This window comes from Terrapene carolina, unplaced genomic scaffold (genome assembly GCF_002925995.2).
Source record: "Terrapene carolina triunguis isolate 2854851 unplaced genomic scaffold, T_m_triunguis-2.0 Scaffold558, whole genome shotgun sequence".
Lineage (NCBI taxonomy): Eukaryota > Metazoa > Chordata > Testudines > Emydidae > Terrapene > Terrapene triunguis.
The window spans coordinates 6,698,850-6,726,640 of NW_020664909.1; the positions used below are offsets into that span (position 1 = coordinate 6,698,850).

The window sequence follows — 27,791 nt, forward strand, 5'->3', positions numbered from 1 at the left end:
TGTATTAGGCCAAATAAAGTTATATACAACAGTGCTTAGAGCCTTTCAAATAATCTATTAATTACATAGCATAAATCTAATTTTAAATATTAGAAGGTGTACAAATATTCTTGCAATGTTGATCTTCATGTGCTGTTAATAAAGCCTTGTAAAATTCTAGTTTGTTTTCTTTTTCATGAGTAAAATTTCTAGTGTTTTTCATCACGATTCCCATCAGGTTACAGGATTGTTGCTGGACAAATACTTTTTAGTAAATTTTCATCAACGTTTGTACAAGGCTATATTAACAGACTGCAGAAAATGGATACCAAGTGTCTTGGAGTACAAACTATTTTAAAGTTCTTCTGGGGCGTAAGTGGGAGTTGTCCAAAAAAGACTTCTTGCAACAAGAATATGTACAACACTCAGTGGTGAATGCATGTTAGTGCAAAATATTTTCACTGCCAAGACAAATAGAGCCTCTCCTCTTATCAAATCTGCAATAATGACTGGGAAGCGAATGTGAATTTCTTAGCAAGCAAAGACAAAAGTGTCATAAAATTTACTATGTTCATTTGACAATTGTAATGTTGTTTTAAAGTTATAATGAGTAACTTACTAAGTGCTCTGAAGTATTTACTGTAAAAGTAACAGATTCATAAATGGCAGCATGCCACTACTAAGTCTTTGTGACACAGGGGGAGACTACTGATTTTGGGGTCAATTACAATCTGCATATGAGCAAATGTGTAAATTAACAAGGTTCAATTGACTAATGAAGCCTAGGGCATAGCCTTATGTAGAGTTTTTGGTTATTTTATTCCCTCAAAGAAGTACAATGATTCTCCTTAAAAGCCAAGTTTTTACCCAAGACTTTTATTGTCCCACCTTTAGTAATTGAAGCCCATTAAGTCCAAAAGTGTGGAAGGATCAAGAGGACTTTCTATAATCCCAGGGCACTGTGTACCGAAAGGAAATGTTTTCAAAAGGCACAAACGGCAATTAGGAGCCCACTAACCGATATGTCTAAAATGCTAGGAAGCAGAATGCTTGATATGTGATAGCAAATGTTAGGATGTGAAAATACCATGGAAGAAGTAAACCCTTCTGCAAAAGAGCACCAGACTTCAATGCAAGTTTTTCCCTACCTAAAGGCTGCAAAAATCAGGCCCATTATCTTCATGCTGCTCCTGCACAAGCAGTTACTGCCAAATACAAGACACCCATGAGACTGTGTTGTGCTACCAGCTAAACCAAAGTAAGCACAAAAATATAGAATAACTTGACCATGTTTAAATTCTTTATTACGGTGGGTTTTTAAATGTATCTTTTTCTCTGACTATTTTAGAATAGCTGAGTTCATTTATAAGAGATAATTCCTTTTTAAAAAATGTTTAAAATACGCCTATGGCAAAACATTAACAATGGGCCTATATAACGCCTCAAGAATTCAAACTGTTGTATCTTTATGTTCAGGTTAACCCACTTTTTGCATTTTCAATAAATATGTTACATAAGAACATAAGAACGGCCGTACCGGGTCAGACCAAAGGTCCATCTAACCCAATATCCTGTCTACCGACAGTGGCCAATGCCAGGTGCCCCAGAGGGAGTGAACCTAACAGGCAATGATCAAGTGATCTCTCTCCTGCCATCCATCTCCACCCTCTGACAAACAGAGGCTAGGGACACCATTCCTTACCCATTGTGGCTAATAGCCGTTAATGGACTTAACCACCATGAATTTATCCAGTTCTCTTTTAAACGCCGTTATAGTCCTAGCCTTCACAACCTCCTCAGGTAAGGAGTTCCACAAGTTGACTGTGCGCTGCGTGAAGAAGAACTTGTATTTGTTTTAAACCTGCTGCCTATTAATTTCATTTGGTGACCCCTAGTTCTTGTATTATGGGAATAAGTAAATAACTTTTCCTTATCCACTTTCTCCACATCACTCATGATTTTATATACCTCTATCATATCCCCCCTTAGTCTCCTCTTTTCCAAGCTGAAGAGTCCTAGCCTCTTTAATCTCTCCTCATATGGGACGCGTTCCAAACCCCTAATCATTTTAGTTGCCCTTTTCTGAAGCTTTTCTAGTGCCAATATATCTTTTTTGAGATGAGGAGACCACATCTGTACGCAGTATTCGAGATGTGGGCGCACCATCAATTTATATAAGGGCAATAATATATTCTCCGTCTTATTCTCTATCTCCTTTTTAATGATTCCTAACATCCTGTTTGCTTTTTTGACCGCCTCTGCACACTGTGTGGACATCTTCAGAGAACTATCCACGATGACTCCAAGATCTCTTTCCTGACTTCTTGTAGCTAAATTAGCCCCCATCATATTGTATGTATAGTTGGGGTTATTTTTTCCAAAGTGCATTACTTTACATTTATCCACATTAAATTTCATTTGCCATTTTGTTGCCCAATCACTTAGTTTTGTGAGATCTTTTTGAACTTCTTCACAGTCTGCTTTGGTCTTAACTATCTTGAGCAGTTTAGTATCATCTGCAAACTTTGCCACCTCACTGTTTACCCTTTTCCCCAGATCATTTATGAATAAGTTGAATAGGATTGGTCGAGGACTGACCCTTGGGGAACACCACTAGTTACCCCTCTCCATTCTGAGAATTTACCATTTATTCCTACCCTTTGTTCCCTGTCTTTTAACCAGTTCTCAATCCATGAAAGGACCTTCCCTTTTATCCCATGACAGCTTAATTTACATAAGAGCCTTTGGTGAGGGACCTTGTCAAAAGCTTTCTGGAAATCTAAGTACACTATGTCTACTGGATTCCCCCTTGTCCACATGTTTGTTGACCCCTTCAAAGAACTCTAATAGATTAGTAAGACATGATTTCCCTTTACAGAAAGCATATTGACTATTGCTCAACAGTTTATGTTTTTCTATGTGTCTGACAATTTTATTCTTAACTATTGTTTCGACTAATTTGCCCGGTACCGACGTTAGACTTACCGGTCCGTAATTGCCGGGATCACCTCTAGAGCCCTTTTTAAATATTGGCGTTACATTAGCTAACTTCCAGTCATTGGGTACAGAAGCCGATTTAAAGGACAGGTTACAAACCTTAGTTAATAGTTCCGCAACTTCACATTTGAGTTCTTTCAGAACTCTTGGGTGAATGCCATCTGGTCCCGGTGACTTGTTAATGTTAAGTTTATCAATTAATTCCAAAACCTCCTCTAGTGACACTTTAATCTATGACAGTTCCTCAGATTTGTCACCTACAAAAGCCGGCTCAGGTTTGGGAATCTCCCTAACATCCTCAGCCGTGAAGACTGAAGCAAAGAATCTATTTAGTTTCTCCGCAATGACTTTATCGTCTTTAAGCGCTCCTTTTGTATCTCGATCATCAAGGGTCCCCACTGGTTGTTTAGCAGGCTTCCTGCTTCTGATGTACTTAAAAAACATTTTGTTATTACCTTTGGAGTTTTTGGTTAGCCGTTCTTCAAACTCCTCTTTGGCTTTTGTTATTACATTCTTGCACTTAATTTGGCAGTGTTTATGCTCCTTTCTGTTTGCCTCACTAGGATTTGGCTTCCACTTTTTAAAGGAAGTCTTTTTATCTCTCACTGTTTCTTTTACATGATTGTTAAGCCACGGTGGCTCTTTTTTAGTTCTTTTACTGTGTTTCTTAATTTGGGGTATACATTGAAGTTGGGCCTCTATTATGGGGTCTTTAAAAAGCGCCCATACAGCTTGCAGGGATTTCACTTTAGTCACTGTACCTTTTAACTTCTGTTTAACTAACCCCCTCATTTTTGCATAGTTCCCCCTTTTGAAATTAAATGCCACAGTGTTGGGCTGTTGAGATGTTCTTCTCACCACAGGGATGTTGAATGCTATTGTATTATGGTCACTATTTCCAAGCGGTCCTGTTATAGTTACCTCTTGGACCAGCTCCTGCGCTCCACTCAGGACTAAATCTAGAGTTGGCTCTCCCCTTGTGGGTTCCCGTACCAGCTGCTCCATGAAGCAGTCATTTAAAGTATCGAGAAATCTTATCTCTGCATTTCGTCCTGAAGTGAAATGTTCCCAGTCAATATGGGGATAATTGAAATCCCCCACTATTATTAAGTTCTTAATTTTGATAGCCTCTCTAATTTCCCTTAGCATTTCATCATCACTATCACTGTCCTGGTCAGGTGGTCGATAATAGATCCCTAATGTTATATTCTTATTAGAGCATGAAATTTCTATCCATAGAGATTCCATGGAACATGTGGATTCACTTAAGATTTTTACTTCATTTGATTCTACGTTTTCTTTCACATATAGTGCCACTCCCCCCCCACCCCAGCACGACCTGTTCTGTCCTTCCGATATATTTTGTACCCCGGAATGATTGTGTCCCATTGATTGCTCTCAATCCACCAGGTTTCTGTGATGCCTATTATATCGATATCCTCCATTATCACAAGGCACTCTAGTTCACCCATCTTATTATTTAGACTTCTAGCATTTGTGTACAAGCACTTTAAAAACTTGTCACTGTTTATTTGTCTGCCCTTTTCTGATTTGTCAGATTCTTTTTTATGTGAATGTTTATCATCTGATCTGGCCCTTACATTATCCTCTTCCATCCTCTGCTCCTGACTATAACCTGGAGATTCTCTATAATTCTCTATCATTTGTTAAATAACTACAGTTCAGTGTCATACTCACCAACTGGAGATTTAGTCATACCCATCAAGTCTTGCCATGGAGATGTTATGTGAAGACGCTTTGATTTTTCTCCAGGTGCAACCTGAAAAACCCACAGAACTTATTTAGTAATTTATGTTTATATTACAGTAGCACTCAGGCCCCATTCAGGATTGTGGTCCCATTGTGCTAGGCACTGCACAAAAGACATAAACCATACCCTGAAGAGCTCAGTAAAACAGGGAGGAAAAAGTTCTATTTAAGATTTGCTTTTGCTTCAATTATAGTTGCAGTATGTTTTATTAGACAAAGCAACAGATAAAAACTTGAGAAAAAGGATATTTGGCAAAATATTCAAAAACTTACATGACATTTATAATTTCTAAATTAAGCATAAAGTTTGCATTTCTTTCCTAAATATTTAAATTTACTTCCATTTATAAAACACATACCTGAACACTCTAGGCACATCTGACAAATACAATAAATTTAAAAAAACCCTGCAGCCCCATAATGTAAAACACTACTACATAACCAGACAGCTCCCCACTTCCTCCAATTTCTTATTTTCCATGAACATCAAGCCTAAAAATATTTGCTTCTTGAGAAAGTCAATTAAGATGCATAAGTTAGCCTTTAGCACGGCAGGCAAATAACGTATAATGGGAAAGAATAGTTAAATGATGTTTGTTCAGTTTCTTTGATTCATCTCACAATGTTTCAAAGCTAACAGGGCAATGCTTTCCACAATGGGCAAAAGCCAGCGCTTCCTACTCCACCAGAAAAGGCAATAAAAATTCAAGTGACAAGCAGCAAAGAAAAGTATTTTGGTGGTCTTTGTGATGCAATTCTAATAAAAAGTCCACTACTATTGCATATTGGTCACTGTATCCTATGCTGAAAGAAAAAAAATCAGGGATACTGAAGACAATATTTGAGAGTTTGAAGGAATGTTACACAAAGGAGCTAGTTCAGTGATGAACGTACCTGACATATACTGAGACTGTCTTTGTTCAGCAGCCAAAAATAGGGCTTAATAAACCAAGATAGCTAATTCTAGGGACATACCACTGGTCTCCAACCCAATAGGAAGAAAACAAATTTGAATATGACCCTTACTGGTATACGGACTCACAAGTTTGCTTTAAACTGACGAACAATTCAAATTTTTATAAGTGAATAAGATGTTCCATCTTCAAGAAACTCACCCTATTTTTCACTAAGAAGTTCTCACAGATTTGGATTGCCCCAGCCAAGGCACACCAAGCAACGGTTTGGCTAGTAGTTTAAAGATACCAGTTTTAAGTAGTGAATTAATTCTAACAAACCCAAGCAGATGCATTACCATAATCCATTTAGGGATGTTTCTTTCATCATCTTGTACTATCACATCCACACGAACTCTAACTTTCTCTCTCATTTCCAGCTCAGAAGGGTTTACAAGTAGAATGTCCTCCTTTTATTCACAGAAACAAAAACATGTCAAATGCAACATCCACAACAAAAAATGTTTACACAGTAACAAGTTAGTAATAGAAAACTTCACACAATACATATTCAAATCATAGGTATTTCAAACTTGAAGAAAAACAAGTAAAAGATTGGTTAAAACAGAACACTATAAATACTAACCAATAAAGACATGCCCAATCAGGTCATTGCATTTCAAGTAAATGATGTTTATACTGGAAGCCAGACAGAGAGCAGTATAAAATGCTCAGTAACTATAATCTAACTTTTCAATTATATATATTCTCTGTTTTAAGGAAAAATATGAAACTGTGTTCACATTAGATGCATGTATAAATAGCTATAGGAAACAAGAAATTCACAGTCACTTCCTAAGACCTCACAAGTACACATGGCTCCAAACAGAGGAATAGCCTAACTAGAAGCCAATACACTTCCACTACTTTCCAGCTGAAGTATTCCAGCAGACCTTCTTCACCTTTAATTTATTTTTAAATAGAAGTCTCATAATAATTTATGGAAAGATACTGTCTTCTCATAGCTATACATCACTGACTAGTTGGGTGATCCTAGGCAAGTCAACCTCTGTGCCTCAGAGTCCCATCTGTAAAAAAGGTTAATAATACTTCAAAATATTCTGAGACAAAATTTTGTAAAGTACTGAGATCCTTGGATGCAAATAACAAAAATGCTAACTATTGTATAATAATAAATGAGATGCAAATAATAATCCATACTCCTACATAAAAGGGAGATTTGTCTCCACTCTTAACTCTACTTAACTCTAGATTCTCTGGCCTTCTCAGTGTTAATATGTGCCTTTACCAAAAACATAGGAATTGCCATCCTGGATCAGACATGAGATCCACCTAGTCCACTTTCCTATCTTTGACAGTGGCCAACAGTAGATGCATCACAGAAAAGTGTCAGAACCCCATAGTTGGCATGTAGAGCCATCTGCACCCCTGCATTAGATCTTAGAATCATAGAACTGGAAGGACCTCGAGAGGTCATCTAGTCCAGTCCCCTGCACTCAAGGCAGGACTAAGTATTATCTAGACCATCCCTGACAGGTGTTTGTCCAACCTGCTCTTAAAAATCTCCAATGACAGAGATTCCACAACCTCCCTAGGCAATTTATTCCAGTGCTTAACCACTCTGAGAGTTAGGAAGTTTTCCTAATGTTCAACCTAAACTGCCCTTGCTGCAATTTAAGCCCATTGCTTCTTGTCCTATCCTCAGAGGTTAAGAACAACAATTTTTCTCCCCCCTCCTTGTAACAACCTTTTATGTACTTGAAAACTGTTATGTTCCCTTCTCAGTCTTCTCTTCTCCAGATTAAACAAACCCAATTTTTTTCAATCTTCCCTCATAGGTCATGTTTTCTAGACCTTTAATCATTTTTGTTGCTCTTCTCTGGACTTTCTCCGATTTGTCCACATCTTTCCTGAAATGTGGCACCCAGAACTGGACACAATACTCCCGTTGAGGCCTATCAGCACGGAGTAGAGAGGAAGAATTACTTCTCATGTCTTGCTTACAATATTCCTGCTAATACATCCCAGAATGATGTTTGCTTTTTCTGCAACAACATTACACTGTTGACTCATATTTAGCTTGTGATCCACTATGACCCCCAGATCCCTCCTTCCTAGGCACTCATTTCCCATTTTGTATGGGTGCAACTGATTGTTCCTTCCTAAGTGGAGTACTTTGCATTTGTCCTTCTTGAATTTCATCCTATTTACTTCAGACCATTTCTCCAGTTTGTCCAGATCATTTGGAATTTTAATATTATCCTCCAAAGCACTTGCAACCCCGCCCTGCTTGGTATCGTCCGCAAATTTTATAGGTGTACTCTCTATGCCATTATCTAAATCATTGATGAAGATATTGAACAGAGCCAGACCCAGAACCGACCCCTGCAGGACCCCACTCGTTATGCCCTTCCAGCATGACTGTGAACCATTGAGGATTACTCTATGGGAATGATTTTCCAACCAGTTATGCACCCACCTCCACCTGGGTTGTATTTCCCTAGTTTGTTAATGAGAAGGTCTTGCGAGAGAGTATCAAAAGCCTTACTAAAGTCAAGATATACCACATCTACCACTTCTCCCCTATCCACAAGGCTTGTTACCCTGTCAAAGTAAGCTATCAGGTTGGTTTGACAACATTTGTTCTTGACAAATCCATGCTGACTGTTATTTATCTTCTAGGTGTTTGCAAACTGATTGCTTAATTATTTGCTCCATTATCTTTCCAGGTACAGAAGTTAAGCTGACTAGTCTGTAATTCCCCGGGTTGTCCTTATTTCCCTTTTTATAGATGGGCACCATATTTGACCTTTTCCAATCTTCTGGACTGTCTCCCGTCTGGAATGTCTTATCCTGGTCTCTAACAGTTAAAGACTGGCTTATGCATTGAGGCATATGATTTAACATGCCTTCAAACTTTTTGATTTTTAAAACAACTCCAGATTGTATATGGATAGCAAAACTCTCTCTTTTTGATTTTGCTAAATTCTTGGCCTCAGCCCTGTGACCATCAAATGGCCCTTTGTTCTTGTGTTAAGAGACAAGGAAAACTAATTCCTGATCTATTGCTTCTTTACAATTCATTATTTTATATACTTTTATCACACCCACCCCCTTACTCAACTCCTTTCTAATGTGAACAATCCCCATCTGTTTAATCTTGTCAGATGAGTTTTTCATGCCCTTGATCTGAACCCACTAATTCTGCAACATCCTTTCATTGCCAATCTCTGAACTCACTAATTCTGCAATATCCTTTTAGAGATACTAGTGACCAGTACTGCATACAATATTTCAGATGAGGCCACACCATTTATTTATATTCTCCATCTCACTCCTTATGTATCTTAACATCACTTGCTGTTTTGACTGCTGCTGTGCATTGACCTGAAGTCTTCACTGAGTTGTCTGACACTCCTGTCCCTTTCCTGAGTCAACAATAACTTCAGAAACCTGTAAAATGTTCTGAATAGTTCAATTCCCCCTGCCCCATCCAAGGTATATTACTTTACATTTATCAACACTGAACTTAATTTGCCATCATATTGCTTGTTTAGGTCTCTCTGAAATTCTTTGCAGTCTTCTCTGGGACTAGAAACCCTAAACAACAGCTTATATGAAATGGCTTCGTTTGCATCAGTCCAGATCACAAATGCACTGAAAGTGTTTAATACAGGTCTGTCTCATCTTACGCAGGGGTTCTGTTCCGCGGTTAGCGCGTAAAGCCAAAATTCCATTGAGTTCAATGGCGGGCAAAATCGCCTGCACTACAGGTATAGTATTAAAATTGTTATTTTTCTCTTTTTTTTGTTTTGTTTTTGCCGACTGCGTAAAGTTGAAATCACGCATGTTAAATGCGCGTAAGATGCGACAGAGCTGTAATATTAATCAATACCCTTGTAAGCAGTCTCAGGTCTGAACAAGGATGGAAAATGAATCTCCCTCCCACATCTACAGTTGGTCACTAGCACCAAAGAGGTGTATAGGCAACACAGTGGAGAACAATAGGAGAAAGTTGTATTAGTACAGTGCTTGCTGTTGGCTGTGCTGTAATTGACCTGTGGATGAACAGGAATTAAGAGTTTGTGGCTTTCTGTCAGTCCAGAACTTGTCACCTACACAAAATCCACATGAAAATATTTTAAATTAAAAAATCCAGCCTCTTAAAGTGAATGCAAAAGGTATAAAGCAGAATTGTTTTTACCTTGAGGTTAACATTTTCAAATTTTCTTCTAATCGAAACCAAATCAGCTTCGCTTTCTGTATCTACAATTTGAAGTTAAACACTAAGTAAATCCCAATTCATCCAAAACCAATGTAATAAATTTGTATTTCTGTGAATTATTTTAAACTGACACTGTGAAGACCAAACTGCCCAAAAAATTACATCTTGAAAAAAATACATTTTTACAAAATCCTGAAGAAATATGTTCCTGTGTTATATTTTTAATTTAAATCTCATTGAAAGTCAGCGGGCTCCGAAGCACGTAAGTCACTTTTGAAAAATGGCGTAACCAGAGCTCTTTGAGATGGACTATGTATATCCAGACTCATGGGATGTGCTGGACAATGTAACTCAAATGGTGGAACTTTCTCACAGGAGTGACTGTTAGAGAGCTCACATGCCCCTCCACCCCACTGTTTATTCCCAAATGTTCCAAGGGCAAGACTATTAAAGGGGGCATGGTGACCTCTGCAGCCTTAATTCCTTCCATGGTTTCCTCAGTCAATATTTCATTAGGACTCTGAAGAGGACAGGAAGGTTGGCAAGGAGCGTGAATATGCAGAGTCCATCTCAAACAACTCCGGTTAGAGGTAAGTAAACTCTGTTTTTCTTCCTTCAAATGTCCTCTGCATATTCCCACTCAAGGGCACTCAATACCCTGTTCAGGGAACATCAAACAAGTCTCTAACCTTGCTTTCTCAGGTGGAGAGTTGTGAGACGTGCAAGAACTTTTTCCCCCCCACTTCCCTTCTAGGCAATGTAACTTGCAGATCCGGGAAATGATCTGACTGTGAACCTATGTGATGCACTTGATCTAAAACCATGACAGAAGAAGCTGAGAGTACTGGTGATGAGGCTATCACCACTTCCGGAACTTTCTTTAGATCCAATGCAATCCTCTGAGCTGGGGGATCCTTAGATATACCGATTTGCAGGGTGGATAAAAAAATCAATGATTTTTTTTTTGTTTTTTAAATCAGATTTTTTTTTATAAAATGCTTTTTGAGGAGAAAACCTATCTAAAGATAGTTTTAATTAAGATACATAATAGCTCTAAGATATCTCATCATGGAATAGAGATTATAAATTCTAATTCTATAGTATGAGACAATATATTCATGTAATGTTAAGAAAAGTTTTGTAAATGAGTTCCAATAATTTATGGATTAGGGACCCAATCTTATGGGGTTTGACAGGCGTCTGTGGAGATTATTTAGGTTAATCCTTCTATCTACCCAATGGGACTCAGTGCTCAGTCTAGAAGATACCATCAGAGATGCTTAGTTTTACAGTTCTCAAACCGTGGATTAGTGTCTCCAGAGGTAACATGCTTGTTAACAGCAAAAATGTTTTTAAATAAATAAATATGTAGAGGTGAGAAATAACAGACCTCAACTCTATTGTCCCTCTGCAAATTTGTGTACACAGAGTCAATCGCTTACTCTCTCTAAAAGTGAAAAGTTTCAAAAAGTTCAATGAATAGAAAGATTGGTGGGGGTGGAATAGGTCTGGACAAGGAAAAGAAGTCTGGAGATAAATGTACGAAGCGAGGGACATATACTTGTTTTGTTAAAATATTATACATACATAACATTGTTTTAGTTAACTAAAACAATGTTAAGGTCTGTCTGGTGATGTTCTCCTCCTAATACAGCATGGCAAGAAAATCCTCCAAATATTAATGATTAACCTGTTGAATTGGAGCTAGTTCACCACCCAATGACTTCATAAATATCTGCTTCAATTAACTTTGGTAAATGAAATAACCAAACAATCATTCATTTTCTGATATAGCTGTAAAACTAATCTGAAAAGGTTTCAAAATAAATCACGGTTTAAAAATGTATATTGTGTACCTTCTAAAAATGAAACCTACATCTATCTCTGAGTTGCGAAGAATATGTATTAAGGTTATAACAACCAACAAGAATGCACTTTTATGTAGAAAACCATGATTAAATTGAGTCTTCCTGACTAGCGATTTAAATTATTTAAATCAATTTGATTTAAATCAAATCCACCCTGCCCATTTGAAAACCTAGCTTTTGATTTGGAATCCATTATTCTATGATCCTGCTCAAATGGATCTGAGGAGTGTGGGTCTCTCTCTCCCTCAGTTAGTCCTGGTAACAGAAGTCTTTTTGTCCCATACTACCTTCTTTGGAACCAAGACAGACAGTTTCCCTGTCTGCCTCTCTCACACAGGGCTGTGAAGTAAGAGCTTCAAAGTTGAATCCGGTGATTTAGGAGCCAACTGCAAAGCAGTTTTGTCACTGGATCCCAGGGCTGAACCCAGTGTTTTTTGCATTGTGGTCTTCTGAGAGCCAAAACTTTCCAGCATCAATACTGGTCTTTTTGCATTATCATCAGATCCCTTTGTGGTGTCGGATCTGAGAAGCTTAGCTATTAAAGCTTTTTGAAGCAATAGGTCTTAGTCTGCTGTTGCACTCCTTGCATGCTCTCAGGGTAAGTGTACTGCAGACAAAGTATTCTGAAGAAGAATGACTCTCTCCACGACATACCAATCATTTAGTATGGACATCCGATGCCAGGAAGACTGCTAGACACTTTAAAGCCAAGTATCTTTGCCTTTGGATACACCATGGAACCAGTAGTCAGAACCAAAGTCTCTATAAAGTTCACTAAGAACAAAACTTTCCTTAAATCATAAACTTAAGCCAAGACTAACACCAACTATAAAGCAGTAAACTACCCAAAGCTAAAGCACTATAATCATCTAAGTGAAGGATCTAGATTAATGAAGGTTTACATCCATCTGATGCTGCAGTTGGAAAGAACTGCGTCTGCAGAGGGTGCCATGCCCCCTTTTAAAGCCTTGCTCTCAGAACACATGAGAGAACGCAGATGAGTAGGAGGCGGCATGAATGCTTTAACAGGCCTTGCTATAAGAAGTTTCCACCATCTGAGCTACAGTAGCCATAAGATCCCATGAGTACAAATATGCTGAGGAGAGACAGATAAGGACATTTAAAAAAACTAATGTGACTGTCTGTTTAATTGTCAGAAATGTCTCATCTTGAAATAGTTGTTTTCCATTGATAGATAAATGCAGAGGGGCATTTTAAGAGATATGCTATGACATGCTTATGGATAGAGCCCTACCAAATTCACGGACATGAAAAATGCTTCATGGACTGTGAAATCTGGTCTCCTCCCATGAATTCTGGTCTTTTGTGTGATTTTACCCTATACTATACAGATTTCACAGGGGAGACCAGTGTTTCTCAAATTGGGGGTCCTGACCCAAAAGGTTGTGCAGAGGGATCACAAGATTATTTTAGGGGTGAGGGCGCACGATTTTGCCACCCTTACTTCTGCGCTCCCGTCAGAGCTGGGTGGCAGGAGAGCAGCAGCTGGTGACCAGGCGCCCAGTTCTGAAGGCAGTGCCCCACCAGCAGCAGCAGCACAGAAGTAAGGATGGTAATACCATACCATGCCACCTTTACTTCTGCGCTGCTGCCTTCAGAGCTGGGCGGCCAGAGAGTCGTGGCTGCTGACTGAGGGCCCAGCTCTGTAGGTGGCAGCTCTGCCTTCAGAGCTGGGCTCCTGGCCAGCAACTGCCACTCTCCAGCTGCCCAGCTCTGAAGGCAGCACTGCCACCAGCAGCAGTACAGAAGTAAGGGTAGCAGTACCACAACCCTCCCTACAATAACCTCGCGACTCCCTCACCACACACAACTACTTTTTGGGTCAGGACCCTACAATTACAACACTGTGAAATTTCAGATTTGAATAGCTGAAACCATGAAATGTATGATTTTTAAAAACCTATGACCGTGAAATTGACCAAAATGGACCATGAATTTGATAGGACCCTACTTATGGAGAAGTTTCATTTTCAATAATTATACCAAAGAGATTATGTACCAACTAATCAGACTGCTGCACTGGGATATGAGTTATAAGTAGAACATTACCAACCATTACCTTACTCAAAGGCACAAATCTTACTCTTACAGATAGAAAAAAATCTCCTCTGAAGTATACAAGTTGTGTAATGCCATTCAGAACACAGCTATTTGAAGACAACAGTATTAATAAAAGTGTCATGATCAATTAATAAGTCAGTCAGGAATACAAAACATTTTCAAAAGTTTGAAATGGAGACTGACAACAGTTGCAGGAGTCCTGGTCTCTCTTGCAGACACATCATCATGATGGCTCAGTTCAATGACTTCACTTGCATGTCCATTAAAATTACTCCCCGTGCCTTTCTGGTACAAACCTCTTAGGCACTATGGTGATACACACAAACCAAACAAAAAAATAATAATAAACCACTCATCTCTACTTTGCAGTACAAGTCTTCATTCTTTCTCCCCCTTTTGATTTATAGAAATGGCAAAAGGATGCAAATGAACCTATTTCAGACGTAGAGAGACAATGTGGGTAAGGTAATATCTTTTATTATAACTTCTGTTGGTGAGAGAGACACAAGCTTTCGAGCTTACATAGAGCTCTTCTTGCTTGCCATACCAGTCACTTCTGTGCTGGAGTCTAATCAAGAACACGAATATTGCACTGGTCAGCATTAGCAATGTCTCATATGGTCCCTAGTCAATACTTCAGCTACAACATAATAAGAGTGTAAAAAGCAGACCCAGATTAAAACCACCATTTTAATTATTTTGGAAAAATGGCAACTAGCAGGACTTCCATGCATTTTAAATTAATAAATACTAATGGCAAGTATAATAACTTTATTGAAATCTTACCTGTGTCAGCAACTTGAATCTCTTCATAGGAGTCTATAAAGGATTTTCTAGCAAGTTCCTGAAAATAAAAACACCATGAACAAAGTCACAAGAACTAGCAGCAGTTTAGCTCTAATAATCTGGACTACTCAAATTCCCTTTGCCATTAGTTCCACTGTTACTGCTGGAAAGCCCAATTCTCTTGTGAAAATGACTATGTCAAAATGGCATCTTAATCAACAAAACTGCTCCTAAAGCCTATTCTTGACTCTCAGCTGAATACTCAGTTTTTTACTACTTTTTACTCCTTTTATTCACGGAGAGCCAACATAACAGTGAAAGGAAGCTAGTGTGTACTCGGTTTTTTTATTTGCCTTTAAAATATACAATAAAATATACAAGTTGCCCAAAATGAATGATTAACATTCTTAAATGTTAGGGGGAGAGATTTTCAAGGGAACAATCTAACAGCACAACAATGATATAGTGATGGGGATCAGATAGATTAGTTTAATAGAATAGCTAAAAGAATTTTGATTGCTGTATCTTTACTGTAGGTAATCTATGAGCCAAAAAAAAAAATCCAGTTTGAGCATCAAATTCCATGTTGAGTTTGTAGACCTGGCAATTAGGGGAAACAAACATACTTATAAACTGAGTACATTTCATCTGGTGTCATGCAGAGACAACAAATCTTCAACATCACAATGTTATTCTTGGAGTAGAATCAAGAGCAGAGCCACCTAGTTTCAAAGTAGTACCACACTTGAAGTTACTTAACTACAAAGGTTTTTTAAAGTGTTTATATGAAGGCTGCCTTGCAAAATGGTCATGGAAGTTTACCAGCTGAGAAAAAAAGTTTATTCCCTCATCCTCTATTATGAAAAGGATAATGAAAAGAACAGAGATCATATTTTCCTGTCAATTACAGTTGCGTGCCACAGGAAAACAGAAATTTGCAAGACTGATTAACTTACTTTACTGCAGATACTATTACATTATAGAGAGAGTCAAATGAAGTTTTCTACTTACACAAAGAAAGGGACTGGTTACACTGCTCTACAGCCAAAATGCTTCTGAAATAAATGTAGTCAACCTTTACTAATTCTGGGTCACTGAGAACGAAAATGATGCTTAAAATTGTTGATTGGCTCTAGTTTTCAAGATATGCTATTGGGTCAGTATATACGACCCTTGACTTGGGAATGGCGGAGGATAAGTGAGTTATAAAGGGAAGGGATCTCAATTTAAACCAGAAATGACTAAAATACATCTTTGACTGGATCTATGAATAAATCTATGACTGGGTTTGGACAGTACTTGCTTTTTAGGCAAAACAATGAATGATGCAATCTGAAGCTGGTATTGCGTCATACATGATATGAATTGCATCATGTTATTTCTAGAAGTCATGGATGATGCAATCATAACGAAGCTTACATCACTCTGCTGAACAAATTGCCCTATATCAGCTCTAGAAATCATACAGTGTCGTGCTCTCTTATTTGTCAGTGTTTGATTTTGCAAAGGGACACATTTCTGTTTAGCCAAAGTGAGCAGAGATGCCTCGTACTTGTGTGAACACTGCAGATAACTTCTGCTATGTTTGTGGTGAAGTGACTTTTGCATCCCAAAAGCGCAGTATAACCACTATGGTTAAGAAAGCCTATCACCTTTATTTTGGCTGCAAAATTGGAGATCAGGACAAGAGGTGGGCCCCACACATATGCTGCAACACTTGTGCAACAAATCTTCGCCAGTGGTTGAACAGGAAAAGGAAATCTATGCCTTTTGCAGTGCCAATGATTTGGAGAGAGCCAACAGATCATACCAGCAATTGTTACTTCTGCATGGTGCCTCCAGTGGGGAAAGGTGTGTCAAAGAAGACAAAGTGGACTGTGCATTATCCAAACATTCCATCAGCTATACGCCCAGTACGCCACGGAGAAGCACTGCCGGTTCCTGATGCACCAGAATCATTCTCACTTGAGTCAGACGAGGAAGAGGAAGAGGAAGAGGATGAAACTTCTGGTCCTGAACCATCAATGTCACAGGACCCACATTTTCTCCCATCCTCCTCCTCTGAACCACACCTCATAACACAAGGTGAACTGAATGACCTTGTCAGGGATTTGGAACTACCCAAGAGAGTAAGGCAGAGCTGTTGGGCTCCAGACTACAGCAGTGGAATCTCCTGGCAGGTGATGTTAGGGTTTCCATGTTCCGTGACCGTCAAAAGGATCTTGTCCCATTCTTCTTCATGGAAGGTGATCCTGTAGCCTGCAACAACATCGATGGTGTGATGGCAGCCCTCAACATCGTTCACGATCCAGATGAGTGGAGACTGTTCATTGATTCATCGAAGACGAGTCTTAAAGCTGTTTTACTGCATAATGGCAATGTTTTGCCATCAATTCCAGTTGGTCATGCAGTCCATATGAAGGAAACCTATGACAACATGAAACAACTTTTGAGGTGCATAAACTATGACCAACATCAGTGACAGCTTTGTGGCGATTTGAAGGCTGTTGCTCTCTTGCTTGGTCTGCAGACTGGATACACAAAGTACTGCTGTTTTCTCTGCGAATGGGATAGTCGTGCAAGAGATTCCCACTACATCAAGAAAGATTGGCCACTCCGACAGTCATTGGAGCCTGGGAGGAAAAGTGTTCAGCATCCACCACTTGTTGAATCAAGGAAGATTTTGTTACCACCCTTACACATCAAGCTGGGTCTGATGAAGAACTTTGTCAAGGCCATTGACAAAACACAAGCAGCTTTCAAGTACCTCCGTGGAAAATTTCCAAGGTTAAGTGAAGCTAAGATAAAGGAAGGTGTCTTTGTTGGTCCTCAGATTCGTGAACTTCTTCGAGATGATGCATTTGACCATGCACTGCGTGGCAAGGAAAAGACGGCCTGGAAAGCGTTCCAGATAGTGGCAATAAATTTTCTCGGAAACAACAAGGCAGACAACTATAGGTTGTTGGTGGAAAACCTCCTCAAGGCATACAAAAGCCTTGGTTGCAACATGTCACTAAAGATACATTTTTTTGCACTCTCGTCTAGATTTTTTTCCACCGAACTGCGGAGCAGTGAGCGACGAGCACGGCGAGCGATTTCACCAGGACATTGCAACAATGGAGAAACGCTATCAGGGCAAATGGAGCCCATCAATGCTTGCAGACTATTGCTGGACAGTGACAAGATATGCTCCATTTAATGAATACAAGAGACAAGCCAAGAAGCGCCGAGTAGACACTGAATAGGACTAAACTATGTACATAATAGTTTTTTGCCTTTTGTTTCATAATAAATTTTATTTATATAACCCTTTTGCTGATTTTTAAAGTGTTACATAAACAGGACAGGTGAAATATTCTCATGTAAAGCAACCATAAACACATGAAAAGACCTAGGTTTACAATTTATGATTAAAACTCTACTATCTACACAGTATACATAGACATAAAATGTAAAAACTTAAATATCTTAGAAACAGTAGCCAGTTGTTTTAATTGTCATATTTGAATTCAGCACATCAAAATACATAATAAATAGCACATTTTATCTCTGAAGCAGATGACTTCTCAAAAATTGTAGACCAGTGTTATCTGCAACTGGTTTTCTTAACACTCTATTAATATTCCCCAGAATGTAGGGGTTTGATCCTGCACCCAATGAAATAATTGGAGTCAACGGCAATAAATCACAATGTATGCAGATGAGGCTCTTAACGGTTTACGAAAAAGGTTTCAGTAGAGAAAATTTCAGAGTCAATTTTTTAGTAACTTTTTACAATTCAATGCAAAAGGTACGGATACAGACAAATAGCTTTTTCTACATGTTTTCAATTGACATCTTGCAACGAGGTTCTTAAAGAACTCTGGTAAAACAAATCTAAATACTATTTTTCTACCTAATTCAAAAATGCACTTTGGACTGAAGACAACAGCAAAATGCAGATAGACAAAAAACTTTCAGGAACTTGAGACAAATAACTAGAAAAACAACGTCATTACTTAAAGGGTGCAACAAACCCATGAAGCCTGCCACACTGAATTTCAGGTACTGTTTCACATTTGATCCTGAGAAGGAGCAAGTCCCCAAAGCAACTAACCCTTAAAAAGCCCGTAGAGTTTACAACTGAAAACACCTTAAACATAAGTAAGGTTAAAAAAAAAACCTGTCTTCAATTGGAAAAAACAACAACCACCCCATCTGTAGGTTTCAAAGCCCACAAGAAATAGCTCTTTCATTTTAGATTAATTTAAAACAGAGGCTGGGATTCAGCAGATGTTCATAGATCCACAGCACAGTAGGGAGGAGATAATCACATGATGGACAAAGATAGTTATAGAAGACATAATACAAAAGACTATTTCTATACAGCCTTTCATATAAACAACATGCATTTCTCTATAAAAAGTGAAATAAAAATACAACTGTCAATATGTGCAGTATAAGAGGAAAGAAGATTATAGTACACTTTTAAAAACAGTGGGAACAGGCTTAAAAAACTCCCACCCCATTTTAGAACAATGGTGACCAATACCAAGGTCCAAATATAATTTCCCAATATTGTTGAGAGCTATAACCAGAGAAAAAGATGATAACTGCTCTAAGGACCATACTGCTCACTGGCTTTCCTGCTTCATCCTACCCATAAAAGCCTCAGCCTGCCAGATGACTTAAGCTTAGCAGGATTCAGTCGTCAGTAAACACTGATGTCACCTGACACACAGAAATGGCTGAAAAACATATCCATCCATTGCAGTTAGCAAATGAAGTCTCCCCCACACCTTATGCCCATAGGGTCCAGTATCCCAGCCCCACAGGAAGCTCTCTGCAGCCCTGCTGTTACAGTCCCACTCACTCATTCACCAGCTGGGAGTGTGGGGGCCATCCGTGAGGAGGAGCTGTTCAGCAGCAGGGTGGCCTCCTTGCAGTCAGGGGCTTGCTCTCCTTCCCGTGGTCTTGGGGGGTCTCTGCTCATTCCCCATCAAGACCGCAGACTTCCCTGCAACTTGTGCCTGCAATGTCATTGGCCCTGCAGCTGCACAGGGAGCCCCTGCAGCCCTTCTGTTAAACTGTGAACATTTACTAAAAAACTTGAGGCCCAGTTACATCAGGGCTAGACACCTAAGTAGTACAGTTTAGTTGAACTTCTGTATGACGTGGGGTGCACCAAATGCAAGGGCACATTAGATCAGAGTTTTACATAATCTGGACTCCATTGCACCAAGTAATGCAATTAGAAACCATTGTGCCTCAGCACAGATAAAATGAAGCCTCAAACTCATCTTGATGGCAGATGGGGGATACAGCTGATAAGGGTATGGTAAGGCACAAAACCCATAACAACTGCAGATCACAGTGAGTTGCTCCATTGCTTTAAAGATAGGAAAAGTAAATTAGATGATCACAGTAACTATGAGAATAAATTCTGTTTCAACCCATGAAGGAACATGCACATACAACAGTAAGAGCTCTTCTAAAAGGATGCAACTGGCCACAAAGGAGGCATGTGCATTCAACAGCTGAGGAACTATATGGACAATTCTTGAAGGAGATGCACTGTTGCAAACACTTTGCAAAAATTCAAATATACAATGTCTGAACCAAAGTGGAATACCGTAGTAGACAAGGAAGAAAACATACAACCTTTTTGAAAAAACGAGGATCTGTATTAAACAGCATGGTAATTTAATTCAGTAATTCACATTTTTATTTTAAGTTAGGCTCTTTATAAAAATCATACAGAATCCTGCAGGAAGAAAAACATAGTAATTATATTTACATAGTCATACATTAATGTCTAACACATTCACATTTACCAGAAAACTTTATGGTGTCCATACCTGAGGTACTTTTAAATCTTCATCTTCAAAATCAGAGATCCATTGCTTTCGTGTTTCTTAATTAGAAGGTATGAAAAAAAGACATCTCTTTTAGAATGTGACATATTGCAAATGAGTGTTAGATTTGCATCCAAAAACTTATTTAACTAATTCCTCATTTAGATGTAAATATTTATAATTAAAGTATTTTCTAAATAAGTAAACTCCGGAAAGGTTTAACAAATTCAGCACACATACAAAGGAATGAAAGAAAGGAAGTATGACACACCACGTCAGATTTTCACCCAATATAAATTGGCATAGTATAACTGAAGTCAATGAAGCTATGTTCATTAGATCAGCTGTAGATCTCACCCGATGCTTTTAGACAGATACTCAAAAACCTCTCTAATAGACAACTGCAAACTATTTGTAAAACACTGCTAATCTCTAGGGACCCAATCTTACAATACGTAAGCAACTGTCTTAACTTTATTTATGTGGGTAGTTCTATTAACCTCATTGGGACTACACACAAATCAAGTTATACAAACACACACTTAAGTGTTTGCAGGATCAGAGCCTATTTCTATACAGTACAAGTAATATTTGCCTTTAAAATACAGAAGTTGCCCAAAACGAATTATTAACATTCTTAAATGTTAGGGGGAGAGATTTTCAGGGGAACAAGTATAGTTGGATGCTAAACTGCCCTTTATACCTCTAGAAGTCATCCAATAGTTCTGGACTTTTGCATAATCCCTTCTAGCTATGAAGCTTTCCCATAAGCATTGGTTCCTGAACATTTTTACTCAATTTTTTTAAAGTTGTATACATCAAAAAAATGCATGCCGTAGATACTGGAAATTACATTCAAAGCATAAGAATTTCTCTTTTAAACAAAAAGATTTACAAGGCTTACACTAGAGTCATTAATTTGCTCTTTTATGTAGATAAATATTTATACTACTTACAACTAGTAATTACTGATTACGAGTTGCAAATACTGTTAGAACCATTTATAATGTTCTAATGAGATGCAGCATGCCTTCTTCTCTGTTCTTTGTGTGGATTATTTACACAGTGCCCAAAAATGTGCTAGGAAGCAAGGAAGGAGTTGATTTAGACTAGAGCTACATTTTTTAGTAATATATAAGGAAAAATAGAGAATCATAAATATACATTTGTCTAGTTTCAAGTAACTTTTATTTTGCCTTTTGCCTGCTCCAGATACCTGCCTCAAACACAGCACTGCATTAAATGAACACTATTTACACAAATTAGCTCTGCTGGTGTTCCCAGATCTGACCCTTCCTGGACTGCTTCACCAGTACCATGTTGCAACTGTCAAATGTGCCACGACTGAACCAGGGAGCGACACCTCCACATGCACACATCAGTGTGAGCTCCTATACTCTTCCCGCATGCTCCCTCAAGTGACACCAGAAGGTGGATATTCTCTGCCTACATTTCCTGGTACTGTCTTTGAGAGTCATGAGAGAAGAGGAAGAGGAAGAGGGGAGGCAGTTTTCTGTGTATTTTGAAGGGGGTAGCAGGCAGGGCCGGCTCCAGGGTTTTGGTCGCCCCAAGCAGCCAAAAAAAAAAGCCGCGATCGTGATCTGCGGCGGCAATTCGGGGGAAGGTCCTTTGCTCCCAGCGGGAGTGAGGGACCATCCACCGAATTGCCGCCGAATAGCTGGAGGTGCCGCCCCTCTCCCGAGCAGCCGCCCCAAGCACCTGCTTGCCAAGCTGGTGCCGGCCCTGGTAGCAGGGAAGTTTGGGTTTTTTTCCCACCCGCTACTTCAGGAGCTGCTTTAAGTGCTTCATAGCTTTCTGGTATATTTTGGGCAGCCCATCTTAGAACAGTTTCTTCCTTTACAAATTGTGCTTGCCCTCCTTGGCTTAAGGGGGCACTTGTCTCCATCCTTATATTTTAATTTTATTTTTCTTTCATAAGAAGCAAAACAAATGTAAAGACCTTAACAGCATCTGTGGTTATAAAAAGAGTCTAAAATGTGCTCCATGCTTTTTTCTCCTTTAAGAATCCAGTGAAAGATTTTACTTTGTGCTTCAGTCCGCGCCATCTTCTCCCTTAGCTTATTAGTGCACCAGAAGCACTCAGCCTAGCTGATTAAAACCGGTGATTACATCTGATGCCAACTTTGTTTAATTTGTATTTACAGCTGTGAATACTCTTGAAGGGTAATTTGATTCTTGATACTAAACTAGATACTATCCTTAATAAAATTTCTCAGACTGAAAACTGATTTGAAGTAGTTGAGAAGAAATCTGAAAATATGAAGAAAAAGCCTTTGGCTTTGGAAACAGAATTAAATAATACTAATAGGCATTGTATCTAGTTTCTCAATAGTAGTACAGCCTCTAATATCTAAACATGGGACATGCTTTTGATGTGCACGAGAGGCAGGGGAAAAGGAGAAATTAACTGTTTGATATTATTACACTATTAGCAAGAATTTGATTCTCCTCTCTAGAACTAAGGATACCTAATAAAAGTTCTGTACCTAAATCTTCCTAATCTGCTGGTACTAAAACTGTAGTTCTTATGTCTTCCAATGACAGAGCACATGTGATGCAATTGGTCTGCAAAAAATGGAAACATTATGTATAATAAAAATATATGTATAACCAGACAGTCTAAAGCTACCCATCCATGTTTGACATGGAAAAAAAAAAAGTTCCTGCAGAAGGAAAAATTGGTTGCTTTTGCTTTAACTGCTTCAAGTCTGTTTCTAGATAAACTGAGGTTAGTCAAAGATCAAAGCATTATTTATTTTTATTATGATAGGGAAAAACCTTTTGGCTTCTTAAATTAGGCATATGGGGATCCTGCAAATATTTATTCATTGTGTTCAATTTTACACATACAAGTAGTCCCACTGAAGTTAGTGGGACTAATTTCATGCCTAGCAGTTTGCAGGATGAGGCCTTAGAGAAATGCATATGGAATGATAAGGGGAGGAGGACCAAACAAGACGAGGATGGGATTACTCGCATGCACAAAGTTAAGCACATGAGTTTATGATGTTTGCAGGATCAGGACCTTAGCTTATAAGCTCTTTGGGTCAGGGATCACATCTTGCTCACTTTGTGAACATGACGTACATCTACAGTGCATTGCAAATAACTTTTAGCAATATATTTTATTTTTAAAATGCTGATTCAGGGTTACATTACCCCCAACTTAACTGTGCTATTGGGAAGCAACAAGGGTAGTCAGATCAACCAAATTTCTGCTTTTGTCCCTATAGAGCAAAATCCATTAAACATCACAGAAGGGTTTTTTGTTTGTTTGAAACTGGAACAAAACATCCCCTTTATTTAAGAAAAAAATTGGACTATATGTTAAACACCACAGAAATATCATCCTGCCAGGAGTTTAACACATTCCTTCCTTGGTCCTCCTACCCCCACTGTACACTTTGTATTCTGTGCTGAAATTGAAATTAATAGAATTTGAAAATGTAGAAAACATCCAAAAAAAATTTAAATTAATGATATTCTATTATTGTTTAACAGTGCGATTAATCGTGATTATTTTTTTCCAACTACTGATGCTTGTCTTTGCATCCTGAATGTTCTTTGAACATAGGGGTGGTTTTGGTTTGGTTAGGTTTTTCTTTGTTAATATATTGTTAGACTGGGTTAAAGGTGGACTCTTGAATGGGGAATGAATGTAGATAGCACAACAAAAGGATGTTGGGGTCAACTATCCTTTAGGGTTGAGGGCCTTTTTCTTTAAATGTAACACTTGTCCTTTACTATCAAGTTCAGCTGATGTAGTTACACTGTTTATATGGCTCAGGTGTGAGCACAAGAGCAGTATTCATAAATCAGATGGTGTAATAGAAATTCTCCCTGAAAAAAGGTTTCTATTATGTTAACTGTAGGCTTGATCCAAAGACCACTGAAGTCATTTGATCACACCTCTTAACTTTCTAATTTTATAATACTACGTGTATATGTTGACGGGAGGAGGGGAAAGAATGGTAATTAAAACATATTCTTAGGTAGTGGAATGAAATTCAGACAGTGGAACAGCCTGCAATGGAGACTTCAAAAGATAGTGTTTAATGTCTCTGCACTGGGAAGTCTTTGCATTAAGCTCTGGATTTGACCCTAGCCCTGCTATGTGCTAATGGCATTGGAATTAATGCCAAATAAATGTATTTGTTGGGTTTGAGGGTTTTTTGTTTTGTTTTGTTTTTTAGTATTCTAAAGGCTTGATTTGAAATACTTTTAAATCTCATCTTCTTTATTGTATGCAAGGCCATGTAGAAGAAAAAACACTTCACACCTTCTGGGTTTTTTTTTTTTCCGTTTTATTAAAGTAAACCCTATAGCAGAAGTATTTTTGAATTTAATTATGCTAGTCTTAAGTCCTCCTAAGCAAGAAATACTTTACATTTGTTATCAAAAATGGATGGACAGCATGGATGTTTCTCTGCTTTTGTTCTGAGGCAAAAAAATAAATTTTCCAGTTTTTCTCTTTGTTTATGTATTTGTATTAGGGCTGTCAAGCGACTAAAAAAATTAATCATGATTAATCATGCAATTAAAAAAATCAATTGCATGATTAATTGCACTGTTAAATAATAACAGAATAAAATTTATTAAAAGATTTTTGGATGTTTTCTACATTTTCAAATATATTAATTTCAATTTCAACACAGAATACAACACATTTCCCCTTCCCCTCCAAGTTTGATCCCTTCCTACCCTGTCTATTCCAGCCCTGTCTCTTCCCCACCTGTGGCTCCTTGTCCCAGGCCCTTTCTCCATGCCTATCCAGTCCAAGTCTCCACCCCTAAGACTTCACATCCTAGTCCTACTCTTCTTGCCCAGTCAGTCTAGTCTCCCTCCTCATGCTCCTCATACAATCTAAATCTCTCTTCCCACCACACCCCTATTCTTTTCCCCCACTGTTTCTTAGTGACTGTCTCCTAGAGCAGCCTATCCCACTGTCCCCGCTCCCCTTCAGCTCCTCATCCAATCTCAGTGACCCCATCTGCCCCACCAATCAGTTCCCAGAAGCCCATCCCCCACCCAGTCTTAATCTCCGTGCCCAGCCAGTCCTAGTCTCCATTACCCACACTATCCTCAATCCCAGCTTCTCTCCCTCACTCCCTCCAGTCCGTTTCACCAATTTGTCCCAATTTACTCCTTACCTTCCCCCCGTACAGCTTTTGTTCTCTTTGCATTCAAATCAGACTGCTTCCTCCTCCATGCTGTCTGAGTGCTAACTGGGGGGTGGGGTCCCTACGAGCACAGGAGAGACAAGCTTCCGAGCTCTGATTTTCAGTACCCAGCAGCACCTAGGCCCAGTGCAGTCATTAGAGGGAGTGTCCTGCTTAACCTGCATAGCCCTGAGCTGGAACATGCTCAGTCACTCTATGAGGATGACTAGGGTCCAACCAAAGTCATGGCCATGAAAAACAAGTCAAAGACCATGAAATCGGGTCTCCGCCCGTGAAATCGGGTCTTGTGTGCTTTTACTCTATACCGTACAGATTTCACAGGGAGACCAATGTTTCTCAAATTGGGGGGTCCTGACCCAAAAGGGAGTTGCAGGGGGGGTGTCACAGTATTGCCATCCTTACTTCTGCATTGTCTTCAGAGCTGGGCAGCCAGAGAGTGGCGACTGTTGAATAATTTGGCTGAAATTTTTCAAAACTCAGCCTGAGGCAAACATCCAGCATGGAAAATTTCAGCTTGAAAGATTTGGTTGCTATAAGTAACTGAAAACAGGGTCTTATAACAGGAAGTGTTGGGAAATCTTAATAAGCAATTATACCAACCACACCTACCGTGTAAGCACTCATTTCAAGCTTTGTTTAAATCCACATTTCTGAACCTTTTGGAGCATTCGTCTGACCTCCATTCACTAACAATTTGCACTTTGAAGAGTTCAGATTTAAAAACAGGACTTTTTAAAAATATCCCATAGTAAAAATGTATACAATAATTAGGGTTGTAGATTAATAGCAGTTAACTCACGCGATTAACCAAAAAAAATTAATCGCGATTAATCGCAATTTTAAACAATAGAATACCAATTGAAATTTATTAAATACTTTGGATGTTTCTCTACATTTTCATATATATTGTATTCTGTGTTGTAACTGAAATCAAAGTGTGTATTATTTTTGATTATAAATATTTGTACTGTAAAAATTATCAAAACAAAAGAAATAGCATTTTTCAATTCACCTCATACAAGTACCGTAGTGCAATCTCTGTCGTGAAAGTGCAATTAACAAATGTAGATTTTTTTTTTGTTACATAACTGCACTCAAAACAATGTAAAACTTTAGAGCCTACAAGTCCACTCAGTCTACTTCTTGTTCAACCAATCGCTAAGACAAAGAAGTTTGTTTACATTTACAGTAGATAATGGGGCCCTCTTCTTATTTACAATGTCACCCAGAAAGTGAGAAAAGGCATTTGCATGGCACTTTTGTAGCTGGCATTGCAAGATATCTATGTGCCAGATATGCTAAACATTTGTATCCCCCTGCATGCTTCGGCCACCATTCCAGAGGACATGCGTCCATGCTGATGACACTCTTTAAAAAAAAATAATGTGTTAATTAAATTTGTGACTGAACTCCTTGGGGAAGAATTGTATGTCCCCTGCTCTGTTTTACCTGTATTCTGCCATATGTTTCATGTTATAGCAGTCTAGGATGATGACCCAGCACATGTTGTTCATTTTAAGAACACTTCCACTGCAGATTTCACAAAACACAAAGAAGTTGACAATGTGAGATTTCTAAAGATGGCTACAGCACTCAACCCAAGGTTTAAGAATCTGAAGTGCCTTCCAAAATCTGAGAGGGACGATGTGTGGAGCATGCTTTCAGAAGTCTTAAAAGAGCAACACTCCAATGCAGAAACAACAGAATCTGAACTACCGAAAAAGAAAATCAACCTTCTGCTGGTGGCATCTGACTCAGATAATGAAAATGAACATGCGTCGGTCTGCATTGCTTTGGATTGTTATCAAGCAGAACTAGTCATCAGCATGGACGCATGTCCCCTGGAATGGTGGTTGAAGCATGAAGCGACATATGAATATTTATCTTGTGACACCGGCTACAACAGTGCCATAGAGAATGCCTGTTCTCACTTTCAGGTGACATTGTAAACAAGAAGCGGGCAGCATTATCTCCTGCAAATGCAAACAAACTTGTTTGTCTGAGTGATTGGCTGAACAAGTAGGACTGAGTGGACTTGCAGGCTCTAAAATTTTACATTGTTTTATTTTTTAATGCAGTTTTTTTGTACATGATTCCACATTTGTAAATTCAACTTTCATGATTAAGAGATTGCA

At 38.7% G+C, this 27,791-nt stretch overlaps 1 protein-coding gene across 1 annotated transcript in view; it reads right to left on the reverse strand.

Annotated features, from left to right (window-relative positions):
• Nucleotides 1-27,791, reverse strand: part of HJURP (Holliday junction recognition protein) — a 48,863-nt gene that overhangs the window by 11,227 nt on the left and 9,845 nt on the right. Inside the window, exons 5-9 of the mRNA XM_026659031.2 lie at nucleotides 20,459-20,514; nucleotides 14,622-14,679; nucleotides 9,865-9,926; nucleotides 5,999-6,109; nucleotides 4,675-4,756 (exon numbers count right to left, since the gene is read on the reverse strand). Of these exons, the coding sequence (XP_026514816.1) occupies nucleotides 4,675-4,756; nucleotides 5,999-6,109; nucleotides 9,865-9,926; nucleotides 14,622-14,679; nucleotides 20,459-20,514 (369 nt within the window). The remainder of the gene's footprint in view (nucleotides 1-4,674; nucleotides 4,757-5,998; nucleotides 6,110-9,864; nucleotides 9,927-14,621; nucleotides 14,680-20,458; nucleotides 20,515-27,791) is intronic.